The 23059-nt window shown below is 37.9% G+C and overlaps 1 protein-coding gene and 1 pseudogene across 1 annotated transcript; one reads left to right on the forward strand and one right to left on the reverse strand.

Annotated features, from left to right (window-relative positions):
- Positions 1 to 2013: 2013 nt before the first annotated feature.
- Positions 2014 to 8647, reverse strand: LOC149203123 (beta-1,6-galactosyltransferase GALT31A-like; annotated as a pseudogene).
- Positions 8648 to 9060: 413 nt separating this feature from the next.
- LOC149203124 (beta-1,3-galactosyltransferase 7-like) lies at positions 9061 to 9930 on the forward strand. The gene is made up of 2 exons (XM_089400118.1): positions 9061 to 9212; positions 9396 to 9930. The coding sequence occupies exons 1-2, from the start codon at positions 9203 to 9205 to the stop codon at positions 9602 to 9604; spliced, it is 219 nt and encodes a 72-aa protein (XP_089256244.1). The 5' UTR covers positions 9061 to 9202; the 3' UTR covers positions 9605 to 9930.
- The last annotated feature ends 13129 nt before the right edge of the window (positions 9931 to 23059 follow it).

Below are 23059 nucleotides of genomic sequence, written 5' to 3' on the forward strand. Positions count from 1 at the left end.
ATCTATTATAAAGAAGAAAACAATGAACGAGCACAACACATTTGGTATATTTTTGGAAAATTAGTTTAAAACAATTCAAAAAGAAAATACAGTGGTACAAGCACTTGGAAAGAAAATATCATTAATCTTCAGCAGCAGCGACCAAAAAGGATCAATAGGACTAGGAAGTTAGAGTGTGTACTATATAGCAAGTGAACTCTTGATGCATCTGCAATCTAGATTCTAATATAAGCATGTCACTTGACTCTAATAACCCACGCCCTAACTCAATGGGGTGGGGCATGCTGAGGACTACTTCCCTTGATTCCAGCCATACCCAGTAAACGATATATACCTGGTATGACGTATTGACATATATAACCTACACACTAATGCATTGAATGAAAGGATTGACTTGAACCCGCCAGTGATACGGGACATACATTGATAGCAGTGGATAGTGCGGTCTAGAGAGCTGGGCAGATAACGCAGTGGAGCTTCTCCTGCTTTTTTGTCGAATGAATTACTTAACTACTAAGTCTCAAGGAACAGATGCAAGTGTAAGGCTGAAGTACCAGTTTCGGTAGACTGCGTCAACTTCTTCTGAAACTCAGACAACAGGCAATGATAAATGTCAAAATAGTAAACAAGAAAGAGTGTAAGTTTCATTAACTATGGGCTGCAATATTACATGATATATTACTGGAAAGGGTCATCCACAAGCCTATTGTGCCAACTCAGGAGATGTTGCAACATCTATTGAAGTTTTGGGCTTGCACCTGTTTTAGTAATACATAAATCGAGGGCTATCGAATAATATAATATGCCCCGCAATATTTCAAAAGAATGCACCAGTTTATGTTGCTAGCCCAAAATCACACAACTGCAATAGCAATAGTCACATGAGCACTATATACCAAAGATCTGAACATTATTGAATAACTAACTTGCAGAGAATCGTCATCAATTCAAGACACGAGTAACATGAAAACCGCCGTGGAGCTTACATTTGACCTTGAAAATAAGCATTTCTTATGACAGACTGTAACATGTGAAGAATACAAGACAAGCACGAATGCTAACAATTAGGACATTAGACCGGCATCCGAGCAGAGACGATAGAAGCATAAAAAATGCGAGTTGCACCACCATGGCAGACCCAAATGCATATTTGAAGCATCCGTCGTACACCTGTAACAGAGAAGGAAGCGGGGAAATGAGACAATGCGTAAAATAATGCAAAAATAGGCTTGAGATTCAGAATTATTGTTTTCTTGGTTTCTTTTTTCTTTGTCTTTCGACTTTTACGATGTCAATAATCAGAAGAGCCATGAGAACAAGTGCTAAGAGAAACAATGCCGCGAGTTGAGTAAGTTGGCTTATGCTAATGGATTCCATGTTATGTGAAGCGGGGAGATGTATGTGAATATCCAGGTGCAGAAGAGGCCAATTTATAAAAAAGTTCAACGTGTTTGTAAGCTGGTTTGAAGTGTGAATGGAGCTAAAATACTTGAAGCTCGGATGGAGCAGGCAGTATTTAATGGTCGGCATAAAACGAAAAGCTTACGTTATGTGAGCAATTGGTGCAATTAAGTGATCGATATGACATGGGGAGCAAATGGCATATGGAATGATGTATGTGGCGGCAGAAGTAAATGCGAAATTAGGTGATGTATCTGACATCGGGCAATCTTGGTGGTAGATTGGGTCGCGCTAGACAGGAGATTTATGTCAATATCTAGGTGCAGAAATAAGTACATATACGGATTGATTTGGAATGGAGCTAATGGGCATAAAACGAAAACCTTACGTTAAGTGAGCGATCGGTGCAATTAGGTGATCGATCTGACATGGGGAGCAAATAGCATATGGAATGATGGATGTGGCGGCAGTAGTAAATGCGAAATCAGGTGGCTGTGGCTAGTAGTGATTTACGTATGAGAGTTGTGATCGAATACAGGAAACCCAGTAATATGCAACAACAGCAAGCTTATCTGACTAATCAAGTATGGATATCACATTACTCACCACTCTTTATCCCGAAACAATTGAACGGGCATGGCCTAGTTCTCTGACATCAGCAGCACCTGGCTGGCTTTGGCGAGCTCCTATAGTAACGTCTTGAGCGGACTGGGGCTGCTAGGTCAACAACGTATCCATGCAAGTAGAGCAAGTAGAGTATGGCAAGTAGAGAGGTTGTAGTAGGTCCAGTTGGCTGATGGCAATGACAACTTCTATATGCCGATATTCTCTATGTATGATTTATATGGTTCAAATGGATTAGCATTGCCCAGCTCTGGCATTGGCACTTGGCTCTGTAGTGGATGGAGACTTCAGATTTCATAGGCCTTGTCAGCTATGGAAGTGGGCCTTGATGAGTTTAGAGAGAAAGTTTCTATGCCTGTATAGTATTTTAAAACGTCTTTATGTACTTAGATATGGCAACATCATATTATGTTCAAACGTATATATATATGAATCCAATGGTTACAATGGACTTTGTCAATGTTTCTATGGTGACATCATATATTGATGGCTTTACTGTCTCTGGCATCAAATCTAGATCTAGGTCTAGGGAGGAGCGAGCCTCCATAGTTCCAGGTCCAATAGGCCCCATAGTAGCAAGTCGAAATAGGCTTTCACCACAGGTTTAGCTTTAACTCCAAGTTGCACTAATTAGTTAGAACCAACTGTGTTACAAGGCGGCACACGGCAAAGGCAGAGTGAGTGCATGCATGGGCTTTAGACTCTACGGCTTTAGCAGAAAGGTAGGGCACCTTATATTAGCATAGTTTCATGTGCCAATCAATGGACCACTGGCAATAGACAAGGTCAACTTTTATAGTACGACATCATATAGTGACACATAGAGTGGATATGGCACATCATATATGAACCAAGTAGAGATGCAAGTTCAAGTGTCACGGAGAGCTCTCTCTGGAGACCCGGTTTCAGTAGAGCCAGTTAGAGATAGCGACATCATATATGAACACAAGTTCTTTCTCAAGATTGTGAAGACAAGCATGCAAGTATTAAAGCAGGAAGATCTGTAAGTATTTAAGCAGGAATATTTGTAGGTTAAGATGTTGAAAGTGTTAGCAATTATATTTTTGTCATATCACCTTCAATCTGAACAAAGTCCTTGCAGTTAGAAACTTGACTTTCTCCTGTGTTCCACCTGTGCTTCTGAAATTCTGTATATTCTTCTGTAAAATGGCTTTGCTGGCCCTCTTCCATGTTAGGATCCAGAGTTCTTCCAATGGATGTCATCGCAAGTGCCGTGTTCGCTCCCTATCTTATCTATGCCATTGAGTGAGCAGTTTTAAAGACCTTGTTCTACCTGTTTATGTGACTATTCTAGCACCCTTAATTTGAACGAAGTCATTCATGGATGCCTATGATGATTGTGTTGTTTCGAGGTAATAGTCAGCGGCTTTCATTGTTCTCTTTCGATTTATGGCTTAACTTATGTCGATTGTCATTCATGATCACTACCCTGAATATTGCATATTTCAGCTACATTGCCTAGTATTTTGCTAATTCATCATACGTATTTAGCAGTTCATAGGGTAGTCAGTTGTAGTTATCAAATGCCCTTGACACTGAGGTGGCTTTATCTTTCTATGGTTTAGGCATCGATGGCACAAGATTTCTTGTTATTGTATAAAATTTGGATTTGGTCTTTGTTTGTGTGCACTTTTTTGACAACAAAATTGAAACCCTTCATTTGAGAGCCTGATGGACAAGGCCCTGAGGTACGCCAGAAGGCATTTGTTGTGATTGGAATCAATACAGCTTTTAGCAGTAGAAAGCGGCGGGACTCTGTTTGAGAAACTTGGATGCCACAAGGTCCATATCAGTTATTGCTAATAAATTTTTAGGTTTTGAAATCTGGTTAATAAATAATAAATGCTTTTAATTGCAAAAATAGTTCTCATGAGCGTGTATGAACCTAGGGCAGGGATATTCTGCTGTCTGTAGCTTTTCTAGATATCCGTTGATTTTGATAATTGGACCTTTTGTTCCTCACAGGATCCAAACTGAAGCAGTTGGAGAAGAAGAAAGGCATTGTTATTAGATTCGTTATTGGACACAGTGTTACACCTGGTGGTATTTTGGATCGTGCCATTGAGGTATTTCAAGTGTCAAAACACTAGCCAAAATGCACATATGTATCCTAAGAAATAAAAAGCCAAACATCAACAGCAAAGACTTCTAAGCTTAAGTCTAAAACTCTTTTACTAATGATTTGAATTGGCCATGATAAAAAGACGAGAAGAAAATTAACTAGCTAGGACAAGGTTAAAGTGGATACCGATTGGGCATGAATTACTTTTCTGACATAGGGATTATTTTCCCAAATGTCTGAAAGTAAATATTTGTCCTATTTTACAGTATGAAAGTCGAATACCAATAGTTAAATTTACAAAATCAAAATCCAAAACCTTTATTCTCCTCCGCCAGAAAACAAACCAAAGAAATGTGAATTTAATAATTTTCCTTTTCAAATCCTAGCTGTTCAGTTGGAAGGCCTTATATATTGAGATATACAACACATATGAAGGAAACCCTCGTCTTTTATTGCATATGTCAGTTTTCAAAAGCCTAAAAGAAAATAGTCGATACAAATTTGCTATATTGCAAATAAAACTGGTTTCAAATACGTAGCGTGTATTGCAATTTACCACAGCAGGGCATGGCCTATCCTGGTAACCAAGTTGTAGATGAACTGTCAGACATCCGTCCTCAGAGGATTTTGTAAAACAACCATGACTAGAGATTCTGCTCGTTGACCCAAGAAACTGATCAAATATTTCTAATTTTTCGTACACTAATTTTCCAAGGAATAATGTAATGTCCTGAATTTAGCAAAGGAGACTCGAGTGGACTACAAGCATTACCTCCCACACTTCTAATATCTTCGATTGCCAAGAAGCATTGGTGGAATACGAATAGCTACCATTGCAAGTCTCCTTTACTGCTTGCAGCAACAAGTATGGAGAAGTTCTATATTCAACACCTGCTGAAATGCCAACTGATTTAAATTCTCTAAACATAACAGTAAACAACTCATAAAATAATACCATACTAGACTAGTAGTCAAATGGCATCCTTAGAACTACCATCCTTGTATGAAGAATACAAAAATTGTGCCTATGATTCTATGGTATCTTATTTTGCTATTGCAGGGTACACACCTGGTATAATTCATCTGAAATAAGTCCCTTTCCATGTGCAAAAGGCACCTGTGTGCTGTCAAATGCTTCATCTGTAATTCCATTTCCAACCAGATAACCCTGAAAAACTAGCCATGCAAGAAGCCAGACAATGAGAAAACGTAACGTAGTTTCTAGTCATCAACATATTTTGGAGAGGCCTGAATGAAGGCTATGAATTTCAATTAGATTAGCAAAGAGTTTTGACCTTAAGGTTCAAGGTTGGCTACTTAATAGCAGCTGCATTTTCTGTCATAGACAATATACAACACATATGAAGGAAACCCTCCTATGAAAATTTCAACACCTTCAAAAAGCTGTAAAACTTCAAAGCAAAATTGAGCAGACAATGACGTTCTGCTAGTGAAAAATATCTCGAGTGGAGAAGGCAGGGCCACACTCACGAATTTATAGATATGTACGTAGCCAGATCTTTTGAAATAGCATAAATCTGACCAATAGCATGTCTGAAGTATCTATTACCCTCTTCACCAAACTTCCAATATTCTGGCTCATGATACTTGACACCTCTGAAAGAACACAAATTATTCTTATTAGCACATTTTCCTAAATGTAAGACAGTAAATATTAGAAAACTGCAAGAACCAAGGTTTTGTATTGCAGCAGGCACACGAAATCCTCAAGACGCAGCCTTAAAAGAACACCTCAGTTTAAACTTCAAACTCCACAGCAGTCTACACATGATTTACTGCCATTCAAGTATTATAATACCATGGCTTTTGATTCAAACAAAGAACCTCAATTCCGTGGAAGACATCTATGTCCCCTCTAAATATAAAACGACTTCGGAAACTGTTTACAAGCCACTAATTTGAATTTTGTACAGAGTGACAGAACACAGCACAAGGATATGATTTGCTTCTGAAATCCAAAAGACTATAATCATTTAGCTCTATACATCTTCAATCACAATTTTCACAAAATTATAAACTGCTTTATGCTATTTGGTCATAGCTACTTACTTCTGTGCAAGAACAGGTCCAGACTTCATGCAACCAAGGTAAATTCTTGGTTTAGATCAGTATCGTGCAAGAATGGTGGCCAACATCCCTGAGAAGAGCATCTGTATGTTCTTAGTGATATCAGAATAGGGCAAAGATATCCTTCCATTGATAGTAGTTATCAACTTATCCTGGTTCTAAAAGAATGAGGGATTGGTACCTAAATTAACATGCACATCATCATCGACCTTAACATAGAAATCTGCATCCCATTTTGCTACTGCTGTAGAAAAATAGGTCTTGGTCTTTGCTGAGAGCTCGTGGTAGCCTTCAACATGTTCCAATCTAAGGAAATCATGATGCTGTGCATCTTCTAAATCAATGGCATGATCCAAAATACCACCAGGTGTATCACTGTGTCCAATAACGAATCTAATAACAATGCCTTTCTTCTCCTCCAACTGCTTCAGTTTGGATCCTGTGAGGAACAAAAAGTCCAATTATCAAAATCAACGGATATCTAGAAAAGCTACAGACAGTAGAATATCCCTGCCCTAGGTTCATACGCGCCCATGAGAACTATTTTTGCAATTAAAAGCATTTATTATTTATTAACCAGATTTCAAAACCTAAAAATTTATTAGCAATAACTGATATGGACCTTGTGGCATCCAGGTTTCGCGAACAGAGTCCCGCCGCTTTCTACTGCTAACCTTCTGGCGTACCTCAGGGCCTTGTCCATCAGGCTTCTCAAGAACAGGTGACCCATTGAGGTTGGCTGATTTTTCAGTCCGAGCAACTGCTAATTCCATTTCAAGAGAAGAAATTGTTTTGTCTAACGATCTGGAGACAAGAATTTGCAAGCTCAAATGAAGGGTTTCAATTTTGTTGTCAAAAAAGTGCACACAAACAAAGACCAAATCCAAATTTTATACAATAACAAGAAATCCTGTGCCATCGATGCCTAAACCATAGAAAGATAAAGCCACCTCAGTGTCAAGGGCATTTGATAACTACAACTGACTACCCTATAAACTGCTAAATACGTATGATGAATTAGAAAAATACTAGGCAATGTACCTGAAATAGGAAATATTCAGGGTAGTGATCATGAATGACAACCAACATAAGTTAAGCCATAAATCGAAAGAGAACAATGAAAGCCGCTGCCTGTTACCTCGAAACAACACAATCATCATAGGCATCCATGAATGACTTCGTTCAAATTAAGGGTGCTAGAATAGTCACATAAACAGGTAGAACAAGGTCTTTAAAACTGCTCACTCAATGGCATAGATAAGATAGGGAGCGAACACGGCACTTGCGATGACAACCATTGGAAGAACTGTGGATCCTAACATGGAAGAGGGCCAGCAAAGCCATTTTACAGAAGAATATACAGAATTTCAGAAGCACAGGTGGAACACAGGAGAAAGTCAAGTTTCTAACTGCAAGGACTTTGTTCAGATTGAAGGTGATATGACAAAAATATAATTGCTAACACTTTCAACATCTTAACCTACAAATATTCCTGCTTAAATACTTACAGATCTTCCTGCTTTAATACTTGCATGCTTGTCTTCACAATCTTGAGAAAGAACTTGCAATTCCCGTTTGTGCGTGGGATCAACGTCATCGTACGTCTCAGGATTGCTCCACATTCTGTTAGTAAAGAGCATACCGATGCAGAAACTCGCAACGCAGAGGAGCACTCCAAACTTTCCCCTGCCAACGCAGAGGAGCACTCCAAACTTTCCCCTGCCAACGAGCCTAAGCCTAAGCCTAAGCCCGTTTTCTTGTCGGTTTGCATTTCAACTCTGTAAACAAAAAAGGCATTAGGAGCCAGCAATGGTTTGAGCTCCACAAAATAGAAAAATGGTAAAACTTGAATTGGCATCTAAAGAAACGGGAAAGGAGGCCGGAGTTCGCACCATTCTGCTGTCAAAAGGCAGTCTTCATACAATTGCCGCCAAAGTCAGACTTTTAGCACAGGAGTCCTGGATCAGATGATGTCAAAGATTCACGATTCAATACAAATTATAGCTAGTTCAACCCAGTCTTCATACAATTTCCGCCAAAGTCAGACTTTTAGCACAGGAGTCCTGGATCAGATGATGTCAAAGATTCACGATTCAATACAAATTATAGCCAGTTCAACCATAAATACGAAAGAAATCGTCGAAGCGCATTAAGAATTTAATGTCATTCTAGCTTCCAACGGCCTTACAAATTTGCTATACTGCAAATAAAACTGGTTTCAAATACGTAGGGTGTATTGCAATTTACCACAGCAGGGCAAGGCACCTGTGTGCTGTCAAATGCTTCATCTGTAATTCCATTTCCAACCAGATAACCCTGAAAAACTAGCCATGCAAGAAGTCAGTAGGCCTGAATGAAGCCTATGAATTTCAATTAGATTAGCAAAGAGACTGGACGTAGTAATAAACAGGCTAGTAATAAAAAGAAAAAACGAATAATTAAAAGTTATATAAAAAATTATTAAATAAAATAATATGACAATTAGAATATATAAATATATAAAAGTCGCCACAGCTGGACCGCTGGACTTCATGCTACCGCATGGATACCAAGTGTCGCGTTAAGTCCCGACGGAAAATCCCAATGGCACAATTCATGCAGTGAATGAATGGCTTCTGTGCGCAGCGGGTGAACCACTTTCTGTGTGCAGTGGGTGAACCACTTGAGTTAATGGCTTATTTGAATGGCTTCGTGCAGTTAATGACTTGGGAGAGAGACAGGGGCAAACCGACAAGAAAACGGGCTTAGGCTTAGGCTTAGGCTCGTTGGCAGGGGAAAGTTTGGAGTGGCCTTCTGAAGAAAACGAAAAAAAAATGCGGGGCAGATCTTCCGGGGGTTCGTTTTCCCCCAAATTGATTGTGCTCCTCTGCGTTCCTCAATGGGTCACCTGTTCTTGAGAAGCCTGATGGACAAGGCCCTGAGGTACGCCAGAAGGCATTTGTTGTGATTGGAATCAATACAACTTTTAGCAGTAGAAAGCGGTGGGACTCTGTTCGAGAAACCTGGATGCCACAAGGTCCATATCAGTTATTGCTAATAAATTTTTAGGTTTTGAAATCTGGTTAATAAATAATAAATGCTTTTAATTGCAAAAATAGTTCTCATGAGCGTGTATGAACCTAGGGCAGGGATATTCTGCTGTCTGTAGCTTTTCTAGATATCCGCTGATTTTGATAATTGGACCTTTTGTTCCTCACAGGATCCAAACTGAAGCAGTTGGAGGAGAAGAAAGGCATTGTTATTAGATTCGTTATTGGACACAGTGTTACACCTGGTGGTATTTTGGATCGTGCCATTGATTCAGAAGACGCACAGCATCATGATTTCCTTAGATTGGAACATGTTGAAGGCTACCACGAGCTCTCAGCAAAGACCAAGACCTATTTTTCTACAGCAGGGATTTCTTAACTACATGAAGATCTTGCCGTCAAAGAGGAGGGATTTCTTAACTACATGAAGATCTTGCAATCCTAACAATCCTCCATGATATCAGTGTCGTCATCAAGCCTTCTAGGTAAGTTTTTCATATGCCCTTTATTCCTAGCAAGATCTATTTCAAAAGCAGCAAGCAGCTCCACTAATATGAAATCCTGTCTGAAAGAAGGTGAAGATACAGGGCTCCGCTACCAGATCTAGTTCTTCTAGCAGGTGAAAAAGTAACTAAAGTAAAGGGGTAGTTCATAGAGGCCGCCATACCTGAAAGCAACTCTCGTGAGCTAGACAGAAAGCTACTACCAGAGCTAGCCCAACCACTGGTTCAAATACAACTGATTCTGAATCAATAGGCTTTCGAACTAAAGGATCCGTCTCCGGGCGAGGTGATAGCAAAGAGAGCATTGGTTTTCATTCAATCTCCAGCGCAGCGACAGGACCAGGTTCAGGTTATACGGATCCAGAGCTACCAGCATCATATTGAGATCGAGCAGTTCCACCGCCTTACCCTGAACCACCTTATACTAACAGCTGTTGAACCATCGCATGCACCAGCTGCCAATGCACAACCTTGTAACAGGGAACACGAAACCTTCGCATACCCCTGCAGATAATAGGAATCAAAGTAATGTTAACATTAAAACCAGACCGGTGACGGTTAGCGAAAATGCACCAAGCTTATTGCTTTTAAGCTATGCTCGAGCCTCTTCTGCCTCGGGAAGAGGCCAAATAAGATGGCGAAGCCTGAGGTGCGAATGAAACTTAGCTTAGGTCGGCATATCCTTGCACACAGAATTTCCAAACTTTAGGATAACAACCGAATAACACCTAAGAACTAATGCTATCTTCGTCCGGAACGATTACTATAGTCCCTGCCGGATGCCAGATGGCAGGGACTAAAAAACGTTGAATGGTTAAAGTGAACGAAGTCAGTGTCGATCCCATAATGGTTGGTATTTCAACGTTTTTCAAATGTAAATGTTTTGGAGTTAATGAATTCAATGTTTTTCACTTAATGAATATCATATTTTCATTCAAGTAATCGTTATCATAAATATTTATCAATTTATAAAAAAAAATCATTCAAATAATATTTATAAGAAAATAGAAATTATATTAAAAAAATTTTAAACGAGATTATAAAAATAAAATATAGATAGTATTTTCTTCTTAATTATTATTAGTTTAGCATTAATCAATGTAAATTATACTGGTTAGTTTAAAAAATTAATATTTATTTTTTAATATTACTAAAAAATATTTCTTAAACAATTGATTGTACTATAACTTAGAAAGCCTTGTTGTAGCTTTATGCCATGTGGATAACTCTCTCAATTTTTTTTGTCATAATTTTTTGATGTAGTTGCAACATTATGCCAAGAGTTATAATTTTTTTTGGAATGATTTTTTGTTGTCTAAAATTAAAATCCTTGAAAATAGTTCATACTTAGCTAAATAACCTATTTATCATTATATTTAGGAGTAAAAGTGTAAATGTGCAAATTTAGCAGTGGTAACTATCCACCAAAAATTTATACAAATCCTTATCCCTTAGCAAGAAAACAATTTTTCTACTTCATATATTAATTGATTTTTTTCTAAAAACATAACTTCTATTTAAATAGCAAGGACTACACTGCCCTACAACATTTATTTAACATATGAATTCATCTATCTTGAACTTTTTCTCTATTCTCTTAATATTTGAGTTATGTATAAAATGTTCTTTTGAAAGAAATCACATTGAAGATTTTGAGTTATTAATCTTTAATACATATTTTTTATTTGTTAAAACAATGTTACATTCAATAAAAATAAAACATAATATTATTTCTCAATCATCTTCTTTATCAATTAATTTCATATTTTTAATTAATTTGATATTTATAATTTATTTAATATATATATATATATATACTATAAAAGTATAATAAATTTATTTATCCATCACATTTTATTAACTAATTTAACCTTTATAACATAAGAAAATGATAATAAATATTTTTATCTAATTATTTAAAAATAAATATCCTCAAAACAAAAATGATATAATTTGATTATACATTTCACAAACAATTTATAATATTCTAAAAATACTAACCAAAAACAAATTGGTAATGAAATTAATAATAAAAATCAATGTTTAAATATTAGTTTACCTTAATTAATCAACATATACACTTCTCAAAATTTACTATTTAAATAAACAATAATTACTAACATGTTTCCTAATCAAATGGTTGGAAATGCATCAAAATCGAGATGACAAAACAAGAATTCACATTTTATCATCATCATCTCGGAGATCTACAACTTCAAAGTTTCAAGAGCTTCAACGGCTTTTTAGCCGCATGATGGCAAGATCGGGAGGTTCTCAGCCTCTTCCCCTTCCGCACGCTTCAAATATAGTAGTGTTCAATTCTCTAGTAGCAAATGGGTCAAGGCTTCGAAAGAAAATTCCTCTCATTTCCTGAAGAAACTTGAGGAAATTTCAAAGCTCGAGCTTTTGTGCCTCAGTCAACATCTCGAGGCTTGTACAAGATAGAGCGTGTCTTGGTCAGCTAATTCAGGCCAATTTGGTGCTTTGCGTGACATGTTTAGTTAGGGGTCGAAAATAGTTGGAAAGCCATGATCAAAGTTTTGTGTGGAAATAATTGGAAGCTCATGATCAAGGTTTCTATTCCTACGGCATTTTACGAGAAAGGGATTAATAAATTGGGCCTTTATTTTTAGAGGTGGGCTTTATTTTATGAGAAAGAAGGGTTAGGGTAGTTTTTTTACTTCTTTCAAAGAGAAAAGAGAAGATTGAGACTTGATTTTTAGAAGTAAGTTTCATTTCAGGGGCAAGGGTTATGTCTTGATTGTTAGATTCCATAATTTAACCCTAAAAGGTGAAACTTTTTTTCTACTTTTTTATTGCTAGAATGAATCCACTTTTAGAAATATTGGCACTTCCCTTCGTAAATATAATTGTGCCAAACCATAAAAGGGCCTCTTCTCTTGCGCTAGGATACACGTGGAGGTAGATCTGGATAATTTGATTTCGATATCCTTAATCCTCAATTTAGATAACTGGTCTCATATTCAAGAGGTAGACTACAATCATATCCCTTTCAAATGAAAAGTGTGCCATGAATATGTTCACTTCTCAAGAAGCTGAAAAAAAAAGGTAGAGGAGTAGAAAAAGGAAGGAGAGGAGGGAAACCCATGGCAACAACTAAAAAGAAGAAGAGGTCCTATCAAGCAATAGAATAAACTGCTAAAGCTACCAAAGGAGAATGGGAGAAAAGGGAATGAACCTGCTTCCTCTAAATGATCCAAGCCAAGAAGTGGAGGAACCAACAAAGGTGAATATGAGACAAACAATAAATTTGAGGCATTAAATTAGTAATGGAAGAAAAGGAAATTCGAAAAGACATTCCCATGGAGCAAGAAAAAGATTAAAACTTTGGATCATGGTAAGACGAGAAAAATGATGGTAGTATTCCTTCACTAGAAGTTGATTCAACCCTAGCGCAACAAAATATGGATTTCTCTAAACATGAGGAAGAATTTGTTTCCGCTAAAATCGCCAAATTGTGACCTGGAAGCCCAAGTTTAGTTGATGCAAGGTGAGACATATAGGAGGAGAAAGAACTAGCAAGAGTAAAAGGGAAGGCTCACTTAATAACCAATAGGGAGGTAGGATTGGAAAAAATAAAAAAGGATAAGGAAATGGGCACACAGGAAATCCTAGATCCAAAACCTAAAGTGTATAGGAACACTAGAAGGGGAAACTGAAACCCTCGACAAGGGGCTACTCATACCATTAGTAAGTAATGAAGGTCCTCTCTTGAAATTGTACGGGATGGGGGTCAATTACAAGGATGGAGGAAGTATAGTATTTGATTAAGAAATAAAAGCCCTTAGTTCCCCTTCTCCAAGAGACCAAAAATTTGGAAAGGAAATGAAGCATCAAAATATTTGGAAAGGAAATCGGATCCTATCTGTCAGTGTAGGAGGAGCTTCTAGTAGAATAACCACTTTTTGGGCTCAATTCTATCTCAAATTACTCGATCATTGTTCAACGAATCACTGGTTGGCGAATATATTTTTTCATATTCTCTAAAATAGGGTATACTATGTTATTAACATTTAATTCACATTCAATTCATAGAAAATATGAGTGTTGGAATTCCTTGTTGGCTCTTAGGGATTCCACATATGGATTAGATTGCATATTTGAGGGAGTATTTAATACATCTTTACATCAGTGGGATAAGAAAGGGTGTTCTCAGGTCGGAGATTAGTGTCAAAAACATTTAAATGATCTCATCCAAAAATTAAATCTATTAGACATAAAACGATCCTCTAACATATTTGTTTGAAGAAATAAAAGAACTAGACTAGGACATACTGTAGCTTTATTAGATAGATATTCAATATCCGATTCATTCTTTTCCATAAATATTTTGGCCACCGCCGAGATTCTCCCCTTCCCTTTTGATATTGCCCAATATGGGAAAGCTTTCTATCCATCAGCGAATTGGTGATATCAGTTTGGAGAAAGTAGGTTATGGGAAGTTTCGTCACAATTTAGGAGCACAATATTAAGCATTTGAAGAATTATCTAAAATCATGGGCTTGAGATCAACAATTAGAAAGCCATCTACCACTACAAGCTCATGAAATAAAAGTTGAAACTTGACGATTCAAGATGGAGAAAAAGGTGTTGAAGACACTCTTCTAAAGGAAGAAAAAGATGAATTTGTTGCCTACCACAAAGTTCTTTAAGAAGAAGAAGACAATCGGCAATTAAAATCCCAAAGGATATGGTTAATGATGAGGAACATGAACACCAAATTTTTTTATAGGCAAGCCATGTAGGTTTTAACCCCGTATAGAAATTACCTGCATATGAATTCTAAAACACAGAAAATAAACAATGCGAGAGCATAACACATAAAACACATATACACAGAGATATTCCCCTGGATCCGAAAACCGGGACCACTAGATTGATTTTTCATTATGTTCCTTTCAATGTTACAATACATATTTATACATGTCGAAGCATCCAATACCATGGACCGAAAACCATTGCATCCAAAACCATGGACCGAAAACCATCGCGTCCAAAACCATGTGTGAAAACCATGCACAAAACCATAGGTAGGTCCACCCAACCTGATATAGGGTCCAAAAAAAATTTCCCCAGGGCGCTACCCTGGACCTTGTAGAGTGGGCCTACTCGCCCCTTGTGACCCCCTCATTGCACAATGAACGCAACGAAGGGGGGGCTCCGCCACCCCCTAACCCCCCGATTAACTACATAGGCTAGTCGTGGAAAGAATATAATACAACCCAACATTCTCCCACTTGTTGTTTTCTTTCCACAAGGGGCTAGAGGAGAGCTTAGTCATTTATCCAGCCCTACAATGCCCATTGTTTCTCTACACCAAGAGAACTTCTTAGATGTCACAGATTTTGTCAATGCATCTGCAGTATTCTTCAAAGTATCCACCTTTACCAGCAACACCTTTTTGTCTTCTATCATATCCCTCACAAAGTGATACTGAACATCAATGTGCTTTGTCTTTGAATGATAAGAAGGGTTCTTTGCCAAGAAAATTGCACTTTGGTTGTCACAGTCTATCCTTATAGCTCCCTGTCTAACCCCATACTTGAACACAATATCTGCAACCAAACTACTTCCTTGCTACATGAGTGGCTGCCATGTATTTTGGATATGTAGTTGATAGTGCCACTATAGATTGTTTCTTACTCCTCCAACTGACTACACCTCCAAATAGGTTAAACACATACCCACTTGTAGATCTTTTGTGATCCAGATCTCCAGCCCAATTTGCATCAACAAAGCCATGAATATCCAACACTCTATCCAATCCTGGTCTTCCTTGGTAACACAAACCATAATTACTAGTGCCACGCAAATACCTGTACACATACTTCACTACTGTCCAATGCTCCTTCCCTGGTTTTGACATAAACCTGCTCAATACTCCTACTACATGTGCAATGTATGGTCTAGTATAGACCATTGAATACATTAGGCTACCGACTGCACTTGCATATGGAACATGGGACATGTCCTCTTCCTCTTCTTGTGTCTTGGGACACTGTTCAACAGATAACTTCACACCTATAGGAATAGGAACCTTCACTGTTTTACTATCCTGCATATTAAACCTTTGCAGTATTGTCTCAACATACTTCCTCTGGTTTAACCAGAGCTTCCTCTTTTTCCTATCTCTTTTAATTTCCATACCCAAAATATAGTTTGCAACATCAAGATCTTTCATGTCGAATTTGGAGGACAATTGGGTTTTCAAATCCTGGATAATTTCTTTGTCATTTCCAACCAGCAACATATCATCCACATACCAGATGACATAAATAACATGGTCACCAATTAATTTAAAATACACACAGTGATTTGCTTTGCTTCTGGTGAAGCCAAGTCCCCGTATAAATGTATCAAATTTATGATACCACATCCTTGGTGATTGTTTTAACCCATACAGAGACTTATTTAACTTGCATACCAGTTCTTTCTTACCCTTCACCGCAAAGCCTTCAGGTTGATTCATGTAGATCTCCTCTTCCAGATCCCCGTGAAGAAATGTTGTCTTCACATCCATCTGTTCTACCTCAAAATCAAAAGCAATAACAACAGATAAAAGTAATCTAATAGAAGATACCTTGGCAACAAGAGAAAAAATATCACCAAAATCGATTCCTGACACCTAGGAATAACCTTTTTCACCAACTGAGCATTGTATTTCTCCACCTTTCCTTTTGCATTTGTCTTCTTCTTGAACACCCATTTTCTGCCAATGGGTTTCCTTACAGCCGACAACTCCACCAGATCCCAAGCCTCATTTTTGTGAAAACATGCCATCTCATCAACCATGGCTTCTTTCTAGAGTTTGCCATCCTTTGAATCTACTGCTTCCTTCATAGTTCTAGGATCATCATCAGTAATAGATAAACTAAAATTTGAACAAAAAGTAGATGGACTATACCTTTGTGGCTGCCTTCTTTCTCGAACTGATCTTCTCACACCCGAAGTTTGTGGTTCTTTATCTCCTGATTCCTCTTCTGCTGTAGAGTCTGATTCTTCCTCCTTAAGCTCAAACTCTATCTTCGTAGGTTCCTTTAATGGGACTTCATGTTTAATAACATCTTTCACTTCTCTGAACACCACATCTCGATTGTACATAACCTTCCTTGTTACTGGGTTCCAAAGCTTATAACCCTTTAAACCATCCTTATACCCAATAAAGATGCACTTTTCAGATTTACTATCCAACTTGGTTCTTTTCTCCTTTGGAACATGTACATATGCATCACATCCAAATACCCTCATATGTGAAAGAGAGGGTTTCTTACCAGTCCATACCTCTTGTAGACTCTTATCCTCCAATGGTGATGAAGGTGATCTGTTGACCAAGTAACATGCTGTCTCCACCGCCTCTACCCAAAATTCTTATCCTAACTAAGCACCACTGAGCATGCTTCTTGCCCTTTCCATCAACATTTTGTTCATTCTTTCTACAACTCCATTTTTCTCAGGGGTATATGGATTAGTCTTCTGTCGGGCTATACCACGCTTCTCACAGAATTCTTCAAATTCCTTATTGCAAAACTCTCCATCGTTATCTATCCTCAACACCTTTATCTTCTTCTCTGTCTGGTTTTCCACCAGAGACTTAAATTATTTAAACTTGTCAAAGACTTCAGATTTATTCTTAAGGAAATATATCCATGTATTCCTTGAGAAGTCATCTATAAATGATACATAGTACACAAACTTTCCTAGTGATGGAACCTTCACAGGTCCAGACACATCACTGTGCACAAGCTCTAATATCTATTTCGCCCTCTTACCGCCAGAGGGGAAACTCACCTGATTTTGCTTTCCATATACATAATTTTCACAGAAATCAAAGTCTAGAGAGATATTACTGATACCTTCTACCATACCTTTACCATGAAGTATTCGAAGGCCCTTCTCTCCAATATGTCCAAGCGTTTGATGCCACAACATGGTCTTCTCTCCAAAGACCACTAGATTTTCTACTCCACTTTCAGGAACCACAAAACTGTTGCACCCATCAACAACAGTTCTACCTTGCAACTTGTACAGAGTTCCAATCTGAACTCCCTACATCAATACCAGTGCTCCTCGAACCATCTTGCAAGTATCCTTCTTGAACACCTTTTTTACACCTGCATCATCCATCATGCTTATAGAAATCAGATTTCTAGCCAATGTAGGAATATGCAGAACACCTGAAAGTGTTCTAACCCTTCCACCTCGCAAATTCAACTTTACTTTTCCATGACCAAGGATTCTAGCCTTCCTATCATCCCCTAAGATGACATCACCACCATCGTATTTCTCATACTAGCAGAACCACTCTCTATGGGGAGTGAAGTGAAAGGGTGCACCTGAGTTAATCAACCATGCCTCATGATCTACATGTGTACTTGAAGAAGCCAAGTACACATCCCCACCTTCATCTGAGGTGGTTTTTGCCTCTGTAGAAGGAGCATCATCAGATCTCTTTCCTTTGTCAGGAGCTTTAGATTTACAGTCCCTTTTGTAGTTCCCTTCCTTTCCACATTTCCAACAAACCACCTTTACAGGTTTTCCTAGAAATTTAGATCTCCCACTCAATGACTTATTTTTGTTTCTGTTCTGGGACCATCCTCGTATAGACAAGACATCACCATTCTGGCTCTCCATATTTTTCCATCTCATCTCCTCCATCAGCAAGGATGAAACTATTTCATCAAACTGTAAGGCATTTGCATTGTTACCTATTGCAAGAACTAGACTATCCCACAAATCTGGTAGAGAACAAAACAAACTAATGCACTTATCTTCATCTGAAATTTTAATATCAACAGATAATAATTGACTTACCACAGTATTAAATGCATTTAGATTCTCTATCACCAAGTCTCCATCTTTCATCCTCGGGTTATACATTTTTTTCCATAGGAAAAGTTTATTCACCGGAGACTTAGATTGGTACAAAGTCCCTAACTTGTCCCACAAAGCCTAAGTTGTAGCTTCCCCTGATACATTCAGCAATACTGAATCTGAGACACACAATCGTATTGTGCTCTTTGCCTTCCGATCCAACTTCTTCCATTCTTCATTGGACACTCTCGTTGGTTTAGTACCTGGATCTACTGCGATCCACTGATCTTTATCCCCCAACAGATCCTCCATCTTAAGTTTCCATAACTCAAAACTCTGACCATTAAATTTCTCAATCTCTATCTTTCCACTACTTGCCATCTTCTTTCACCACTAGAATCGATCCCATAGATCTCCCACTGAACAGGGTCTACCACTGGCTCGAGCGAAACCCCTCAGCAACAAAGGCCTCCCCTTGAAGCCAAAACAGCTCCGATACCAAATGTAGGTTTTAACCCATCAAGAAATTACTTGCATATGAATTCTAAAACACATAAAATAAACAATGGGAGAGCATAACGCATAAAACACATATACATAGAGATACTCCCCTAGATCCCAAAACCGGGACTACCAGATTGATTTTTCATTATGTTCCTTTCAATGTTACAATACATATTTATACATGTCGAAGCATCCAATACCATGGACCGAAAACCATCGCATCCAAAACCATGGACCAAAAACCATCGCGTCCAAAATCATGTGCGAAAACCATGCACAAAACCATAGGTAGGTCCACCCAACCTGATATAGGGTCCAATTTTTTTTTCGTCGCGGCGATGCTCTGGACCCCGTAGAGGGGGGCTACTCTCCCCCCTCAAACCCCCCAGACAGGTGGGGTTGCCGCCCCCCCCCCCCCCCCCCCCATGACCCCCTCGCTGCACAATTGATGCAATGAAGGGGGGGCTACACCCCCCCTCTAACCTGCAGGTTTACTACGTAGGCTAGTCATGGAAAAAATATAACACAACCCAACAAACCAAAAGTAGAGTTTGGAGAAATAACATCAAACAGATAGTTGCAAGGGGATCTAAAGTATTTGACTTTGCAGAACTAAAAGAGGAGGAAATCCATCATTTCAGTGATTTGTATAGTTCGATCTGTCTAGGTATCCTTGATTCAAAACTTCCAATGCTGGAACACATTCTAGATTCTATCTCTCAAGAAGAAAATTAAGCTCTAATTAGAGAACCCACTAAAGTTTAATTTTGTAAGGCTATCTTCTCCTTTGATCTTAACAAAGCACCGAGACAAGACAACTTTTCTACTCATTTCCACCATCCATTTTGGGAGGTAAATAAATTTTATTTTTGTAGAATGGTGGGTTATACTTTAGAGAAAACTATATGGTTGGGGGGAATGAATTATTTTTTTTTATCTTGGATTCCAAAATATCTAAATCCTCCATCCTTCTTAACATTTCAACCCATTTATGTATGTAATATTTCTTACAAATTGATTTTGAAGATTTCAACCACAAGGCTTAAACTTCTTCAACCTAAAACCATATCATAAAATCAAGGAGGATTTGTACATCAAAGAAAAATATTTGAAAACATCATCTTGGTTCAAGGGAAAATAAACTCTAGCCAAAATAGGGTGGACAAAGGCATGATTATCAAACTTGTATGGTGAATTCTTTTGACACGATAAGCTATGAATTTCTATTTAAAGTAATGAAAATAATTGATTTTGATGCTAATTTTTTTTCAATGGTTTTCTCTATGTTTTAAAGCACCATGGACTTCCCCTCCAACAAATAGAAGGGTGGATGTATTTTTCTTTGCCAATCAATGCCTTCGTCAAGGATGCCCCCATCGCTATATTTATATATTATCATAGAAGATTATCTTAACCACATATCATAATATGAATGCATATGTGGAATCCTTGTGAGAATCGTATTTGTCAAAGGTATAAACGGCATCAACCACTCCCAATTTGTTGATGATACACTCTTCTTGGGGGGAGCCTCCTAAATAATTGCTAAAAGATTCAAACAAGCATTGGACACCTTTCTTAAGGCATCAAGAGGATAAAAAAATTAAAGGATATATATATATATATATATATATATGGAATATTTCATGAAGATAACAACGAAATATAGAAAGAATCATGGGATTTCATTAGGTATAATTATGGAATGAAGCTAGATATTTAAGAATTCCAATATGTCTAAAATCACACTCATCAAAAGCCTGAGAAAGAGTTCTAGAACATTTTAAAAGTAAATTTTCTTCTTGGGTAGTGCAGTATCTCAATCTTGTTGGGAAAGTTGTTCTTATTCCCTTCCTAAATTTCTTGAAAAAAACACAAAAAATTATGATTTTATACAATCTGGCTTACTATGAGATTTCTATAAATAGTTCACAAGAAATGTATTGTAGGTATATTTTCTCATTTATCTAACTCAAGTAGTACATGTAGTGGTTATCAAATGTCAGGAGAATGCTTCAAATCACTTGAGTGGGTTTTATTAAACTCATAAACATATTGTTATAGACATTTTTGGGCACTACAACCCCAAGCATGAAATTTCCATAAACCAAGGGCTCCTAAGTCCCTAAAAGTGTTGTTCTAACCCCTAAAGGAACAAGGTCAGCAGATTACAACTTCTCCCAGAAGTTCTCCATGAAAAACTGCTCAGAATTGGTCAAAACATGATCATTTCAGCTGCTCCACTGGCCAAGTGTGTTGCATCTCACCAAAGTACACTGTGTGGGTGCGTTGCATTTCAAAAAGTCCTTCTATGGGGTGCGATGGGTGAGAAATAACAAATGGCAGTGACATTCCGCGAGGTGGAGAGGCAATGGAAGCTTCCAGAAACTTCTCCTGTGACACTTGCCTCTCTGAATTCGACCAAGGATGAGTAAGAGATCATCAATCTCCAAGTGGAAGCAAGAACTATCAGAGGGAAGACACTAATCAAATCATAAGATGACTTATCTCCATTACAGATATCTATATATGGATCCCTCATCCCAGAGATCCAGAGGCTGGAATTTTGCATATTGTAAGGAATTGTTGTTGGTTTCTTGAGACAAACATCAGATTGTTGGGTGATCTAAGCTTTGTATGAGGTGAAGAGGGGCTTCCTTGCTGGGAGGTTGATGCTGGGTCAGAACAACTGGTTGTAACTCCTCTTGGCTATTTCTTGTTTATCAATAAAAGCTATTCAAGTTTTCCTCCATACTCTTGTGTCATTGATGTTTACTACATTTGTATGGTCAATTTACATCCGGTCCTAGATTGTTTATGATTATAGATCCATGTCTTTGTATAGTGCTATGCTACTGTGATCTTACAGGTACTTTATGAAGTTGGGCGTGCAAGGGAACAAGTAGCGAAAGACTATCAAGGAAGAGAGGAATCAAATCAGGAGATTAGCGCAAGACAGAGGTTGGTCTTTTTGTTCCTCTCTATCTATAATTCATAAAGGAAAAATGAAAGTAGCTTTACTTTGTTTGTTTCTAAGGCAGCTGTCACACCTTAGTGGGATAAGCAGTTTTGAGTAGACACTTTTCCCTGTAACAAAATGGCGACTCTGCTGGGGAAGAATTAGTTTGTTTGTTTATCTTCCTTGTTGCCTATTTCATAAACTTACAAGTAGCATTTGAACTGCATTTTCCATAGCAAATGCAAAGCAGATAAATGCTACTTCAGTCCATCTATGGGATCTGTTTATGATTTAAGCAACTAATTCACAAACTCTCTGATTACCCTTGTGATAGCTCTTAGATCCTCCTTAGATCTACCCCTGATTGTTGCATTACTGATTACCTTTTGCTCAGCCAAAACCCATGAACTGAACTGCAAACTGTGACCCGGAACCCGAGCAAAGTCTCGTTTCTGGCCCAGCGCAAGTACTATTCAGAGAATCTGAACTTCAGCACACTTCCCGAGTGGAGAAGGTGCGCTGCATTTCAAATTCCCTGTGTTACAGGTGCGCTGATCAGACTAGGCTTTGTGCAGTTTTGGTTTCTGTGATTCATTCTTTCCAGTTCTATTCCTGAATTTTGCTGCCTGTGATCAGTATATGTTTGTTTGAAACCCCTTTTCCTTGCTATTATTCCGCCTCCTTTGTACAAAAGAACTGTAAATGTTTTTGTGTGTTTGTTGAGTCATTTTCAGTTCTCCTTTGCAAAAGTAGCGTAATCGTACTGTCTTCCTTTGATTTGAAACTGTCACAAGTGTCGATTTCGATCATAGGAAAGAGTTTGATTGCTTCTGATGGTAGATTATCCTGTTACTATTGTTTTTGGTCTGAATTTGTAAATTTTCTAGTGTCGAAAACAAGTATTCATTTCAAAATCGTAAGGTGTTGTGATCGTCTCCATTTTTGATTTCGAAAAGAAACTTGTTGATATTTGTCGCTTGAAAAGAAATTCAAATTTGTGCATCAACTTTCTTTTTATCATTCATATACTAAGAAA

Source organism: Pinus tabuliformis, chromosome 2_1 (genome assembly GCF_031772625.1).
Source record: "Pinus tabuliformis cultivar Carrire ecotype Pingquan chromosome 2_1, CPIR1, whole genome shotgun sequence".
In the NCBI taxonomy this organism is placed as follows: Eukaryota; Viridiplantae; Streptophyta; class Pinopsida; order Pinales; family Pinaceae; genus Pinus; species Pinus tabuliformis.